At 38.6% G+C, this 16,567-nt stretch overlaps 1 protein-coding gene across 1 annotated transcript in view; it reads right to left on the bottom strand.

Moving 5' to 3' along the window:
• CNTN4 (contactin 4) overlaps positions 1-9,753 on the bottom strand; it is a 434,888-nt gene extending 425,135 nt beyond the window's left edge. Inside the window, exon 1 of the mRNA XM_045530432.1 lies at positions 9,695-9,753. Coding sequence (XP_045386388.1) covers positions 9,695-9,749 — 55 coding nt within the window. The 5' untranslated portion in view covers positions 9,750-9,753. The remainder of the gene's footprint in view (positions 1-9,694) is intronic.
• Between the last annotated feature and the right edge of the window lie 6,814 nt (positions 9,754-16,567).

Raw genomic sequence — 16,567 nt, forward strand, 5'->3', positions numbered from 1 at the left:
TGCACATGTGTGTCCAAAGTATTGCTATTTTGGTAAATGCAATTTGCAAGTTTCTCTGGAAAGAGCTTTGCAAGAAATAACACTCTGGTCTTCACGGTTTCAGTGTTTTTGCTGGATACAAAACTTTGACATTCTTTCCTCTATGAAGGCATCTTAGAGAGCTGTGATAAAGGAAATATTTACCCCATTATTGGAGTCAACACCCTAGCAAATTTACATATATGATCTCTCTCACCTCTAAGCCTGTCCTTTAATCCATTTCCCAGTGAAGGTCAGGGTTACCAGCCTGAGTTTCTACTTCTACAAAGACAAGGAAAGGAGAGAATCACTTCTCAGCTACAGTTATACATTAAGGACTCTGAGATCAGCTCCTTTATCTTCTAAGGCGGTGCCATCTACTACAAATATAATGCCAAGCATATGTGTAATTTTAAATCTTCTAGTACCCACATTAACAAAATGTAAAAACAAACAGACAAACCTAATGTATTATTTTTTATTTAACCAATTATTTCCACTTCAACATATAATCAATACAAAAATTAGTAATGAGGTATTTGCATCCTAGGGCAGAGCTATGGACACAGAAAAGAAGCTGATGTGAAGATGGAGGCAGAAATTTGGAGAGCCGCATGTACAAGCCAGAGAACAACAAGGATAGCTGCCACCCCCAGGAGCTAGGGAGAGGCAAGTGGCATTCTATCTAGAGGGAGCATGGCCCTGCTGACAGCTTGATTTTGGACTTCTGGCCTCAAGACCTGAAAGAGAATATATTTCTGTTGTGTTGAGCCACCCAGTTTGTGGTAATTTGTTACGGCAGCCCTAGGAAACTAACTCAGATTTGGTAATTCAGTTTGTACTGGCCACTTTTCAAGTGCTCAATAGCTACATGTGCCTGGTTTCAGCACAATTTTAAAATCTTCAGAAGGGCCTTCTTTTGTGGCCATTTTCCAAACCTTGCTTTAGAAATGAAAACCTTAAAAGTAAGTCTTAATTCATATAGAAAGAGGTGAGACCTCTCCCTTGGAATCAATTGTTTTCCAAACAAAATAATGTTACCTTCCGTAAGGTAAAGTATTCTTGATTACTTTATGAAGACACAAAGCAACCCGGCAATCCACTAGGGGTTTTGGAAAATATGAAAACGTTTTTCTTTATTCTCTCTAAGCACAGAACTCACACATAATAACCTGCATATTATTGTTTACCAAGATGATGAGTAATTGTACTCTATTTGTAGGCTCAGGGGATACTTTTCTTTTCATCTATCCAGAGATTTTGTAACATACTTCTATTTCTCTTTAAAATTAAGGAATAGAATCCTTTCTGCATTCATTACATCATAAAATGGAAACAGGGCACAGGCCAATATCACACTTGGTGGTGGTTTACAGGCAGCAAAACAAGGCTTCTCTGAAAAAATTAAATTATTTCAATACTCAGGACACCTCCTGAATATAAAAATCCTTCCTTTTATATCATCAGCTATTCATAAGGTGCCCTGAAAGCCAGGTTGACTTGGGTAAAATGGTAACAAATATACCAGGGGAAAAACAACCCCCTGGATTAGGTATCGGAAAGTCTAGATTCTAGCTTTGCCATTGGTGTCAGCTATGTAATCTGAGCATGTTACTTAGCTCTCAGATTTTTATATGCAAAATTGGATAATGACAATTTTTGCCCTGCTTGTCTTTCAAGAGTGTTTAGAGTGGTTCTCAACCTTTCCTGAGCATCAGAATCCCCTGAAAGGTTGTTAAAACACAGACAACCCCAATTACACAGATTATAATTCCAGAGGTCTGGGGTGGAGCCCAAGAATTTCCATTTGTAATAAATTACCAGGTGATACTGATGCTGCCGGTCCATGGACTACATTTCGAGAACCACTGCTTCACAGTATTTTATAAGATGGTGAGCTTTATGAAGACAGGGACCCTACTTCGGTAGACATACTAGCATAGCAGTAAAAAGCCCAGGCTTTAGAGCGGGGCAGACCCAAGTTCAAACGTTGCTCTGGCCTTGTACAAGCTCTGGTGTCTTCGGCAGGCCACGTAACCCCTCATCTGTGAAACCAGGATGATATGTCTCTCAGAGGGTTGTTGTGAGGTTAAATAGGACAGTGCACGCAAGAATGTGGCGCTATCTCTGGCATACAAACGCCCAATACATTTTTACTCCTGCTATTATTGTTGAAGTTACTATTGAAGCCTAACTCCTGACAGGCTTCTTAAACTGACTGTTCAGCAAATGTTTTACAGCCTGACAAGAGCTAAACAAATTACAGGCATTATTAAGGTAGGGTGGAGCCACGTCATCACCTGATGAAGGTCTTCATACAGGTGAAATATCTGGTTACAATCAGCAAGGGGGGTTAGGAGTGGAGAACAATGGAAGCATATGGTACAAAGCAGTCTGTGCTCCAGCACATTTCATCACAGGAACATGATTAAGGGCTTTCATGTGCTCTTTTCTTTATGTTACTCGTTGCTGCTGTTGTTGCTGCTGCTGCTGCTGCTGTTGTAGTAAAATACATTTTAAAAATCTTTCATCATTTCAAATCACTAGATCCTTGTTTCTTTGGAATGTGTATCCTCTTGCACCTTGATGAATTTCTGGGAGCCCCATCACAGGAACCTCCCTAACTCCTAGTGCCAGGCCCCGAGATGAATGTCCCCAAGTGACACCTGTCCTAGGTGCCTTGCTGCCAAAGGCAGACCATAAATGTTCTGGCTGTCACCAACATGAAAATAAATGACACTCATGACACTCACTGGCTTCGTGCTGCTGCTAACGATATTAACAGCAACTGATACTTAGTCCATATACTGAGACAGACACGTTCCTGAGTGCTCTATACACATACACAATTACACAAAAGCTTAACCAATTTAAGTATTTATTATTTATAGGTATTTATTATTATACCCACATTGTATAGATGAGGTGACATTTCAAAAAAGCATAGAAAGGGAGACAGATGAGCTGTAAACTCTGCTGTACAGCCTTCAACCACTAAAGAATGGACCAAAACTAATGTTCTAAGAAACTGATATTGGCATCATCATCCTCATCATCACAATAACAGTAACTATGTTTAAATTAGAACTAAGCTATATTCTTAGGCATCTGCACTGGCATGTCCTCAGTCATATGTTAAATGACTCAATGAATCATCGCTCACATTAATCCATGTTTGCTAAGTATCACCCAAGTGCAAAGAATGTATGTATACATGATCTCAATTCTCATAGAGACGCTAATGAAGTAAATACTGTTATTTTGTCCATTTTACAGACAGAAAAAAAAAAAGCAACCCATGATTTGGGGAATGACATACCCTGATCACACATCTCATGAGAGGCAGACCGTTCTATGTCATTTCAGAGTCCGTGTTCTCCACTGTCAGCTCTGCTGTGTCTCCAGGCGGTGTGTCTGGCACGGCACCACCTGCCCCAGGCTATTCCTGCACCTCAAGCTTTGAGGCAGCATCATTGATCTCATATTTCAACAGAGAATTATCATACCTCAGTTATTAAGTCCATATGACGTTTAAATTTTCACTTGTCTGTTTTTCTCCCCTCTTCCTAGTTTGTTTCATTCAACAAAGTTCTATCATTTATTTTCCTAGATACACTATGTCCTAGACTCTATCACTAAGGGAGTTTTATTTACGGTCCAGCATGGTTGAACATATCTAACGGAGCCATTAATGATTTTGCTTCAGGAGAGGTCTTCAATTGAGTAACTCTAACAACTTTTGGTTTGTATGCCTGCTACTATAGGTCCATGCCTATGGGGATATAGAATCACTATCAGTTTCTCTATTTACCTCAACATCTTCATTACTGATTAATATTTTCTCATTGTGAAATGTATTTAAATACTTAATTTGATGTTCAGAAGAAGTTTTCCATTGGGTATTTATTATTTTCTGGGCATACTTCTCCCATTCTTTTCCTCAGTTTTCATCAATGGAGTCAGTGTTTTTTAATCTAGTTATTAGCTTTCTTCTTGGCTCAATCTTTCTACTACTCGAGCTTCATTTTATGGCCATGGCTATGAGAGAGCACAAAGGAAATAGGAAATCCATGCTTTGGTTTCAGTCAGTGTGATTATAAAAGCATTGGCAAGCCAGTTTCTTAGAAGGAGAAACAATAAAGTAAGAGGTCACTATAAGAGTATGTTTTGCAGTAACTAAATGAAAACTGACGTTGACTCAACTCTCTTTTGGTCTTAATTGAGTATTTGCTACTTTTGCAAGAACAGAGGCAGAACTAAGTTTGATATCTGTCTAGAACTCTGAAGTATTTGAATGTTGCCTGTTTTTCTGTTTATTCTGGGGAAAAAAATATGAGAGTCTTTGGAATTGAAACATACCCGACTGCACAGTGAGGTCAAGCCTTGAAACTCACTTCTATGTGCTCACTCCATGCTGGTGGGGACATATGGGCATTATGAAAAAGGGAGAATATTTGAGGGCTGGTCCTAAGCTTTGCTGAAATATTTTCATTAAGTGGAAAATGGTGTTCATTGGGTTCTATCATCATCAACAACAAATACTGGAAACTCCTATTATGTATTTGTGCTCTCAAACCCTAGAATAAGACCCAACCAGACAGCCCACTTCAGTGTTGGTGATAAGAAACTTCCTGAGTGTAATACGTCTTCTGAAGACCAGTGAGCATTCTTTACATGCGCTCTGATTGCAGGTATTGGCCTTTGGTTTGCATTTTTTTCCTATCGTAGACTCAGGCTACATCATGTGGTTGAATATTCAACCCAGGGTTCCTTCTTGTTCCACTTTTTGTGACCACTCACCAATGTCAGAATGTCTCCCATGAATTATACAGGACCTTTTCTCCACTGCTTACCCCTAAGATGCAGCTGCAACAACAGCATAGATTTTGTGAGCAAATCAACAAAAATGCATTTGGGGAGGATGCACTTTCTCAAGAACAGATAATTGCTGAAATTGGTAAACTGCACCACAGAGATGGGAATAAATTTAGCCTCCCTGAAACCAAGATCAACTGAGAATGCATCAAGCATACATTTTTGCACTCATTCACAGAGAGTTTTTAAATGTCTTCACGCCTTTTGCTGCACATGAACATATGGGCCAGCCATTTTATTCTTTTTTTCAAATGCTGCCAGTGTGAACAGAATCAATAACACATGGTAAGGCATATGACCTATGTGAAATTTCATATTAGCTGAATAAAATTCCAGACTGAGCTCTAACCCTATCAGCATACATATCTGCCTCTCAAACCATGTGTATAGATAGAATTGTAAATTTTTAGAGGTGAAAGGGACTTTAGAAACCATCTGTTCAATCCCCTCTTTGTAAAAAGGTGTAGACTGAATCACAGAGAGGCAAAACTAATTGTTCAACAACTTGTTCAACATCTGGTTAATAATAAAACCAGCAAATAGTGAAAAGAGGAAAACTATCCAGTCGCAGGACCCAGATAATGTTTACAGACATAAATATATAGTAGTTTGTGTACATGCATTTATGCAAGCACATGCACACATAGCCCACTCTTCAATAATCTCTGTTAAAGCTGTGTTTCCTGTCTGGTTTCTTCCTAACTGCTGACATGACCAATACTAGGTGCTGCCTCTCTGCTATTAATTGGTGCATCGTGTTCTTGGTTTGGATTCCCCCAAAAGCAGCGGCTGAGAGAAGGACTTCAGAGCAGTTAGTTTATTTAGGAGGTGATCCTAGGAAGCAGAAGTAAAGAACAAGAAAGTAGAAAGAGCTACTGTGAGCAACTGGGACTCAATGCTGTTGAGAACTCCTAAGAAATTATGTTGAATGTGCCTAAGAACTGCCTTATCTTAAGACAGGAGATGGAGGCATTTATCTACGGATTCTCATACCTCACTGGTTGGGAACTTTCCCCAAGGATGGGGTTAACTTCTCATAATTCTCCCCTGCTTGTGACTCAGAGAAAGACCTGAAGCAGAAAAGTCCAGAAGGGGAAGAGTCTACCCCAGCTGTACTTAATGTTAGAAATGGGCAAGGAGGTATTGCACCAATATATAGAACTCAAGGCACACAAACCAATTTTAATACTTTAGATATTTACATATAATTAAAAAACTTGTATGGATTAGCCTCCTAGGTGGCTAGTTCACTGAGTTAGCATAAAGGTGACTATAGAATACCCTGGGTCCATTGTACAGCTTGCAATTTAAGTTATCTCTCTCTCTCTCTCATGACTGGCCAGGATGCAGCATTCATCCATTCAACATGTATTTATTTGAATGGAACTATGTGCCTGGCATTTTCCAGATGCTGGGTATATAGCAGTTAGTAGTGGACTAAAAAACAAAACAAAACAAAACAAAACACAAAAACAGAAATATCTACCCAAGCAGAGCTTACAGTCTAGTGGGCAAAGATATTCTGTACAATAATAAGCAAGTAAAATGTATCATTATTCAGATATTGATAAGAGATCTGAAAAAAAAAATAAGCAATAAGAAGCACAGAAGATACTGGTGAAAAGGAATATTGCTATTTTAATTAATTTACCAAGGTCAGGAAATGCCTCACCAACTAGATGACATTTGAGCATAGATCTATAGAAGGTTAAAGGGTGAATGGGCACATTTGAGGCAAGTGTCTTCTTGACAAAAGGAAGAGTTCCTATAAAGGCCCTAAGGTGTAAATGTACTTGGCGTTATTTCTGGTTTTTTATTTTATTTTATTTTTCGTTGATATATAACAAATGTATATATTTTCAGGGTACATGTGATAAATTAATGCATTCATATAATTGACAAAGATCAATCAGTATAATTGGGATATCCATCACTTTAAATTTGTTTTTCTTTTGCTAAAACCATTTGAATTATTCTCTTCTAGCTATTTTGAAAAATACAATAGATTATTATAAACCAAACATTTGAAATAAAGTTTGCAAAGTGGTGGACTAGGAACTGTATCTAGCCTGCAGACCATTTTGTTTGCTTTGTATTAGCCTTTTATTTTAAAAAATAATTTGAATTTTTTATTCATAATCATTATGGCAGTGTGGAAGAATTAGGAGATTTATGCATAAAAATCTCAAAAACTGGGAGAACTGGCACACAGGAATAGGGCAGGGCACCAGTTGGTACCTGGGTGGGACATGTTTTCTCCAGTTTAACAGTCATTAGCCTTCCCTATTACATGGTACATTTTTAATTCTTTAGGAGTGTTTTATCCATTTGTTAGTTTCCTTGCTCTTTTAGGTAGTAGGGTTTTGTGATCCTGGGTTTAAACTGGTTAAGAAAGAGAATAATGAAACTGATTTTTGTAGTGACTGAATTTTTAGATTACTAGCATCAGTAGTTTTTTTTATTATTATTTAAAATTATTGCCAGAGGCTGAGTCTAGCATTTAGCAAAAAAGAAGAACATTCCCATTGTGCCATAAAGTACTAATCAATGCCCTAAAATAATTATCAGACCTCAAAAGATGCATTCCTTGCAGGATTAACCTACTTATATATTTGCATCCTCTGTTGTATTTGAAAAAAATATATCAGGAAAAGGCATATTTGAGATTCACAGATTATGGTAAACATAATAAGCATAAATACATTCCTTGCCAAAAACTCACTGAGAAATCTAAGACTAAGGAGGTATGGAAAAGTTGTGGATGACACACAAAAGGAAAAAAAAATGAGTGTTAAAGCAGTTAAGAAAATCAAAATTCAGAGTGCTGAGTGCTATGTAAATTAATGAAATCAAGACAAATAGTAGGAAAACAAAAACATTAATTAAAGCTTGACTTTACCTACACTGAAGGAGGCGTATGGTAAGGGAATATTAATGCCATGTAAAATAGGTTACAAAAAAGTCTCACAAAGCAATCAATATACTGATTCACTATAAAAAGCTAAGTCAATAAAGAAAGATACAGGTACACACCATAGGTGAGAATTCCAAGTTTTTCAAAACACAACTGAAGAGATTAATGACTTCCTTGATTTTCAACCCTTTAAATTCTTGATATCTACTTAGCCCATTGGGTTATATGAGCACACTGCTGTAGCCAAATACAAGAAATCAATTCACTGCATTATTGTTTAAAGAGTATCTTTATACCAGAGTTACTATGAGGAGTTAAAGCTCAAGGTCTCAGTTGAATACTTTAGGAGGGTCAAGATGCCAGAGAAAACCAGCTGAAGCATTAGAGCCTGGGGCATATTGCTGGAAGGAAGATTTAGGTTCTGACCAGATCAGGGAAATAAATAAGATCTCTAAAAGAGATGCCAAAATGTTCACAATCCTGGAATAGTGAGGATATTGTGAAATCAAGGCAAGAAGTTTGGAATATATGGGTAGAGTATTATAAATAATATGAATAAATGAGAGTTTACATTTATAAAAACAGAAAGAATGAAAGCCAACATTTCAAAACTAAATTTGCACTGGCCAAACTGACTGTCTGGTATGATGATGGTCAAGACAACAGGCTGCTTGAGTTTGAATCTTAGCTCTACCACTTCTTGGCTTTGTGAACTTGGGTGACTTTCTTAACTTCTTTAATGTGTCAGTAATATTAACAGTGATTAGAGTAAAAATAAACAATAAACATGTCCTAGGGGTCCTGGGAAAATGGAATGAGATAAAGTACACCAAGTGCTTAGCGTAGAGCCCGACATAGAGTAAATGATCCACACGTTAGTATTACCATCACTGCCTTTGACTTGATAACAATTGCAAGCAGTCTGCTATAAAGAGTTTTCGGTAGCTACAGAACTCAGCTAATAGAGCTCTAAGAGAGCAGTAGCATGTCTGTCTTGTTCAGGAATATATTCCCAGATCCCAGCACAAGGCTGGCTGGTTACAAGATACTCAGTGATATTATTTGAGGGAATGAATAAATCAAAATAAGGGTGATCCAAAAGTCATTTTTGTTTCATGCTGCAAAAAATGCAAATAGATTCAGGTGCCTCACTTGGACTTGATACCCTGTATAACAAAATAGGTCAACTAGACTCACTGCAAAAGGACCTGGAAAAATGTCTACCATCCCACCCTTGAAACCAATTCCCAGTGCATGCTGGACTTACAGTGCATCAATACTTGAATTATGTATGTCAACTGCTAGGCTCACATCTTCCAGAAAACCGAGAAAGCAATAAATAGCATGTTTGAACTTTTAAAATCCCTTTTCTAGTAGTTGACCATGAGCATATGATAAAAACTTCCTGTCTTTTGCTTCCTTGCTCCTGCTAAACTACAGATGTACTGAAATGAACAAAAAAGTCAATATCAAAAGATGGAGTCATATCAACAAAGACGTTGAAAGAGTTACCTAGATAAACTTCCATCCACTGACATCAAAGTAGGCAATACTCCATATTATCGGTTTTATTGCCCAACATCTCTGTGCAATTGAACACTGGGATGAGCAAAAATAACAACTTTCAAACTAAATAATGGCTCGGACGACTCTAAAAGGACCAGATAGACAGGTGAAACATCAGTGTCTATCTCTGGATACAACACCATGAAAAGAGCCACTAAAAGACCATCAGAAAGGTGTATTCAACAGCATCCGCAAATGGTAGTCATAGTAGTGTGCGCTCTTACGATTTTATCATTGCCATCTAAAGTGAAGGCCCACTTTGGAATTAGTGTGAAATACAGTGGCATTTTTGAATCAAAAAGTTTTAAAATGACACTCTACCTGCAAGGCACAACATGAATGATTGCAGTACCAGCAGTTCCCATGGCAACCTCATCTTCAGTTTCCGAGGTCAAAGGAGTTTCAAGTCCAATAACAAGTGAATAGAATTGTTGCTTCTTTTACGTTTTGTACCACCTTTAATCTGTGGGAAAGAAGAGACATTACAATGAGATTTAGGAATACTTCTCCTTGTGGTCTCTGCAAATTTATCTTTACTTGAATATAAATAAAATTCACTTGTGCAAAAGTACTACTGAAGAAGAAGAGAGAAGCATGTTAAATTATCAATACAAAGCTAATAAGCCTCTTACTCTTTTCTTCGAAATAATACTCTGGAAGGGACTGGAGCTGGTGTGCCTTGTGGCTACCGAGTGAAGACAAGAACAGCTTCTGATTTAGCATGAACCAACCCGAAGGCAGGGGAATGGACTGAGCTTTATAGGTTTCCCCCTAGTCCCTTAGTGTCCAGTCCCCATTTCTATTTACTTTCCAATTAGTAATGCACCCAAAAAAGCAAATACAGAAAAATTGCCCCAGAACAAGATAGATGGAGTTAGCACTGGGGGTCTTAAGCAGAAATTCCCAAGTTTTAGAATAGAGTTATGCGTGGGAAAATTCAATCAATTCAAACATTTTTTTCTACCTAAGCTCCATGTTTCTTTTCTAACATACAACAGAAATATGCAGCTCCGGTGCCTGCTTAGAGAAATCTTCCCAACTATAAGCAGGCACCTACTAGGTTCATTTGATAAATGCAGAGCATGATTAAAAACAGTAATACTTCGGTTACTCAGCAATCTTAAAATAGGACGATTCTATGATAAAGAGCGGCTACTCATTCTGTGTTTCAAAAACTACAAAACAAGTAACCAAACTAGTGAGACCGGTGGGCAGACCGCTGCATTTTGGAGAAGCGAGGGGTGTCCTGGCTGAAAGGGGGCAGGTGCTCTTCAGCTCACACACATGAGTAACGTGGGGGGCACAGGCCCCAGGGATGCAGGAGCATCTGCAACTTTTCCAAGAAAAATTGGAAATATTATTGTATTTTGAAAATCTCACAAGTTTTAAATGTTGGAAATCAGTTTAAAATATTTTTGAAATACCGCCTGACTCCAACAAAGCCAAACGGCCCACGGTGATGAAGGTTTACAACATGACCTCGGTACAGCAGAACCCTCACTGTGCTTTCTCCCTTCCACCCATTCTGTCTCCCACCCATCCTGCCAGCCAGCATGTACGGATGCACCGCTGGAGCACATGAGGCGCGGCACTGGACCTGCCAAAATGAAAACTATACCATCTCTGTCCTCTAGGATCTCCTACTCCAGTGGGGGCAGTTACCCACAATTTCATATAATTGCAATGTAATAATACCATGATCAAGGAAACGTTTTGCCTCGGAGTCTTCATAAAGGAGATGAGCTCCCCCTGGGTTTGAAAGATGAGGAAGATGCTGCCTATTCGTCAGTTCGTCAGATAGTAAGTGAGAAGTCTAGGGAACTGGGAGACTTGCGTTCTGTTTACAACTCTGGCAGTATCTAGTTGCCTGTGGTTCTGGGAAGGCCACCCCGCCCTGCCTCCCGCTGAAGGTTGTTTCAAGGGAAACCTCCTGGGTAAGTAATTGAAACCTCTTTGAAAACTACACAGCACCAAACATTGCCAGATATTATTTTAATCTCAATATACTTTTTAGCTTTTATATTTGAAATATTTTAAATTTATGTTCTTTTGAAATTGACAAATAAAAATTGTATGTTTATGATGTAGCATATGATGCTCATACACACACACACACACACACACACACACACACGCACTGTGCGAGCCCTAATATTTTTAAGCTGATAATAACCTGTAGCTTCTCATCTCATTTCCACTTACAAGAAAAACACCTGAGCAAACTACAGGCTTCCATGAAAACACGGACCAACACAAGCTAGTTAGTTAATCAAGGGCTCTCAGCATTAATTTAAACCACATGGTCACTGAAAAGCCTTTATGTTTACCAAGAAGCTAACAGAAAGTGAAGAACCATCATTAGAGAACTCGCCTCTCTTTTGTGCCCTGAAATAGCTTCGTTTCTGATAAAGCCAGACTTAATATGTTGTGAAGACAAAAGAGACTCTTAACTTCTGATCCGCTGATGTGGCTGAAGGCAGGTAGCATCTCTAATTGGATATGTTCAGATGCTCTTCTGACATGCATGGTGATTAGGCCATTTTAGATAAACAGGATGTGCTGATCAATGAAAACTATTAATGTCTTAAGCAAATGATCAGGGTATTAATAATTAATTTTGCGAGGGAAATGTCATCTCAGACCTGAGGATTGATCTACAATGTTAAGCAGTTTCTTGAAGCAATTAAAATTAGCTTGGGAAATGTATCCAATTACATGATAAAGAATTAATTCATGATATTATACTCTTTACAGTGCACGTTCTGTTAAGAGCTGTAGATTTTTAAGGATGGAGAAATTCAAGAACCCCATCGGCATTTATTTACATTCAGGTAGGTAAGGTTCACCCTCATTAATCAGAAATAATGGGGTCATTGACAGTAATTTGTCTAGTGGGCAGTGGTAACCAAAGCACCATGTTTCCTGAAGGGAGCTGAAGATTCATGAATCTCATGTGGCTGTGGTGCAGGATGCAAGGTTTCATAATTTCCTTTTCTCTGCCAGAGCCAGAAAGCAAGCTGCAGGATGAGCGGAGAGTTATGGCGGCAATAGATCTCCCCTGCAGCATTGAGCCCTCTCTGGTTTATCCGAAGGTGACTGTAGCAAAGGTAGTGTACTCAGCACTAACTTTGAGATCTCGCCCAAGAATGGGACTCGTAAATAAATCCTGGCAAAGAAGCCACATAATGAAACAGGACTTGGTTGCTTTCTCTGACTGAGCTGGAAGGAAATAAATAATCAAGAACTGTATAAGACATTTTTTTTCACGTTCATGCACAGAATAAAACTTCTTTCAACCCTGCAAACAATTCTGATACTATTATAGTCATTCTGAAGACCTCAGTATAAAGTGCTGGGAAAAAACAAACAAACAAACAAACAAACAAAAAAACAAAAAACAAAAGCATGATTCAGCCTGGGTTCTATGGCTCACACCTATAATCCTAGCACTCTGGAAGGCTGTGGCAGGAGGATTTCTGTAGGCCAGGAGTTTAAGACCAGCCTGAGCAAAGTAAGACCCTATCCCTACAAAAAAATAGAAAAACTAGCTGGGTGTGGTGGCACACACCTGTAGTTCCAGTTACTTGAGAGGCTAAGGCAGAAGGATCACTTGAGCCCAAGAGTTTGAGGTTGCAGTGAGCTATGATCACGCCACTGCACTTTAGCCTGGGTGACAGAGTGAGGCTCTGTCTCAAAAAAATAAATAATATACAATAAAATAAAGAGCCATGATTCAGTTTTCCTTCAAGAGTCCCAGTTTCCAAGAATCTGCATGCAGGTCCTGGCATGTATTTATCTGTTTGGCACTCTGCCAAATTAAAATTTTGCTGGCACCCAAATAGTACTCATTGAGCTCAACGAAAAGTAACTGTGTTTATTGTGTGGTAGAGACAGTGCTAGATGTTGGGTGTGCAGAGGGAAGGGAGGTGTGGGTCTTGTCTTCAAGGAGCTCAAAGTTTACTTGGTGAGAGATGAAAATAGACCAAGAATTATAATTCAGCGCAATGTGTGCAGTAAGTCCATTAAGTACAAGGTGCTAATGAAGAAAAAGAATATTATCTGACCTGGAGGTGGTATGGGACAGAGGCTTCAAGAAAGCTCTCCAAACGGGCTGACAGTTTGAACTAAGTCTTAAAAGGATAAATAAGAGAGAGGAAGGACATTCTAAGCCGAAGTGTCAAGGAAAACAGGCACAAAGCTGTGAGAACTTAAGAGTATGTGTTCAAGTCACAGTAATGCAAGATAATGAAAAGCGCAGCCTGCTGAGTCAGACTTGTGCTCTAATCTTGGACCTCCCATTCTCTAGCTGTGTGGTTCATCTACAAAATACAGGCAATAATACATATCTACCAAGCCAACTGTAGAGATCAGTCAGAATGTATGGAAGGCACAGAGAACAGGTACCAGCACAGTTGACATGTTGTAGCTATCCTTGTTAGACAGCACAGCACAGCCTAGCCTGAGGTTGTGAGTAAGGGCTGAGAGGAAAAGAGGCTGGAAGATAAGTAAGTCAGGAGTCTGGTCTCTAATCAACCTTGGATGTGATTAGGAAGGCTAAGAGGAAGGAGGAATGGCTTTAAACAGAGAAAGGACCTGAACCAAGTTGATCTTCCTGTGTGGAGATTTGCATTAAAGCACAGAATATACATTTTACCTCTTTGCTTTTTTCCCTCTGGTCAACAAGTTAGTTACATCTCTAATTACTAAGTATACTTTCAATATATAACATATTTTTTAAGGCCTCATGGCAGCAAGAGAGAGTGGGAGAACACTGGATTGGGAATGAAGCACATTGAATTCTTTCTTCCTGGTTTGTGCACAAATTATTTGACTTTGGGAAAGCCACTTAATCTCTGTAAACCTATTTGCTTGTCTGTAGATTGGGGAGCATGCCATAAGCCCTTATCTTTTGCATAAGCATACTGTAAAAGTCAATTGACTTGTTTTATAAGTGAATATTATTATAATTATTATTGTTGTTCAGACTTGGGATTCAAATTCTGCCCTCTACCCGCTGCCAAATAGATTTTCAACTTTATAAAGGTAGAGATCTCTGTTTTCTTCATTGATATTTCTGAAGCACATAGACTAGTGAATGTCCAGAGTAGCCAGTCAATCAACAGTTGATCTAGAAGAAAGAATAAATGTAACTAACATCTTTTGTGGACCTACTATCTGCTTTCACACTCACTTCTTGATTAGCCTTTATAACAACTTTAAGGGTCAGCCATCACCATCCTCTATACAATTACAGCCTTGAAAATTAGACTATGAGAGGCTATGAAATTTCTCCAAGGTCAGATATCTAGAAATCAATAGAGCTAGTATTCAAATTTATGTCTTCATATTTCAAGTACCGAACTTTTTCCTAAAAGTAATAAACTCTTATAAAGCAATGTGTCTTTTAAAGCGTGACATAACATTCTGATGGTGACTCTTTTCTAACGCAGCTTTGGTGTTGTCCTTCTGCAGAAGCGAAGCTGCATGCCAGTCAGCCAAAGTGCAGAATCGATAACATTCACAATGCAAAGGATAGCGCGGGTTTCGGAGCTGAGACTGTCAGGTGCCTACGTTTCACTAGTGTTAGTTCAGAAGTCTTCTTATGACAGCATGATTGTGCATAAGTTCCTCTCTCCCTAAGTGTAAGAACAACACGAACGTTTATTTTCTTGCTAATTATAATTTGGAGAGCTACCATTCTTAAGGCAGGAATTTTAAAAAGGATCATCCTCCATTCCCTCTTGTATAGGTGAGTGTTTTCTAACTCTACAATTAGCTAATGAGGGGTGCAGTCAATCACAGTGGTGGGGAAGCAGTGAACAGAACTGAAAGCAAGAGAGAAAACAGGCTTCCTTAGAAAGCAATGTGCCAATCATTTTAAGAGAAAATGGCATACAGTCAAACCTTAATGTTCAGTCAACAGATCTTACTGAGTGTCCATTATTCAAATGGTAATATCCAAAAGACAAAGGGTTTTAGGTCAAGGTCTCTGCCCACAAGGACACTACCAATCAGCTAAGTAGAAAAGATTACTGGCTACACAAGTTGGTTTACATGTCAAACAAGTAGTACAGATAATCTATACTTTCTGTGATTATGGTAGCAGGCCTATGGATTCTTCTTGGATAATGAAAACTCATATTACATCAGTCAATCGAATTAGCTTACTAGATTTTCTCCTTTTACCAGCTCTATACTCTACTGGAAAGGACACATTTTCATTCCTCCCTGTGATGTCTTCCCTACTTCACTGGAAATTGCAGTCAGTCGTCTGCTAGGAATGGTGAGAAAATGTGTGTTACTTGGTTTCTCTCATTGGATTGCTTGTCCCAAGCATCTAAAAGTATGAAGAGAACAGTGAAAAAGAACAGAAGATATAAAGGGACTGGATAATATATCTGGGAAATTGTATCTATTAACCAAGAGATAGACATGTGTAAGATGGAATCCTTTATTTAGACCTAGTCACCTACGCAGTGGCTGATTTGGGCTCTTTCCATCATAAGACCACATTAGAGAGGACCAGGAGGAATGATGGAAGATCAGCTAAGGTACACAACTTCCCCTCATTTTTAAAGACTTTCTAGGCAAAATAGTGTCTGTCACTTATGATGATTCTAAACCAGAAATATAAAGATTACATTAGGCAGACATCCTCAGGAACAAAAGCCAGCCAGCGAATATATCATCATTTCAATTACTGAAGGATCTCTTTTATGCAGTCTGAGAGCCAACAGAGTTATACAGATTAATTTTGAAGAATCTTTTACTGAAGTTTCTCAAGTATATATCCACTACCAATTTCTCATTACACGTTCTGCTGATGAAACCTTATTCTACTTTCATGTTGGACTGTTACACTTTGCTACTGAGGAAACCCTTTTCAAAAAACCCAAGCCACTCCAATAATCACAGTGTGGGTATTTCAAAAGCTCACTGGATTAAGATGCAGCATAACTGCATTCCAGGCTCAGTGCGGTTATTTATTTGCTGGGTAAGTTTCTTCACCAGTATGAGAGGAGACTGGGCCAGGCAGTTGCTAAGGATTCTTGAAACTTGGAGTTGCATTATTCTATCTGAGAAAGGTTGTATATTCCAGGGATAATCAATTAGTTAAATGAAGGGTGGTCACCATGCCTTTGTATCCTCAGAGCCATCTGAGGCTTCCAACAACTTCTCAGATTACATTATCTT

This window comes from Lemur catta, chromosome 18 (genome assembly GCF_020740605.2).
Source record: "Lemur catta isolate mLemCat1 chromosome 18, mLemCat1.pri, whole genome shotgun sequence".
Classification (NCBI taxonomy): domain Eukaryota; kingdom Metazoa; phylum Chordata; class Mammalia; order Primates; family Lemuridae; genus Lemur; species Lemur catta.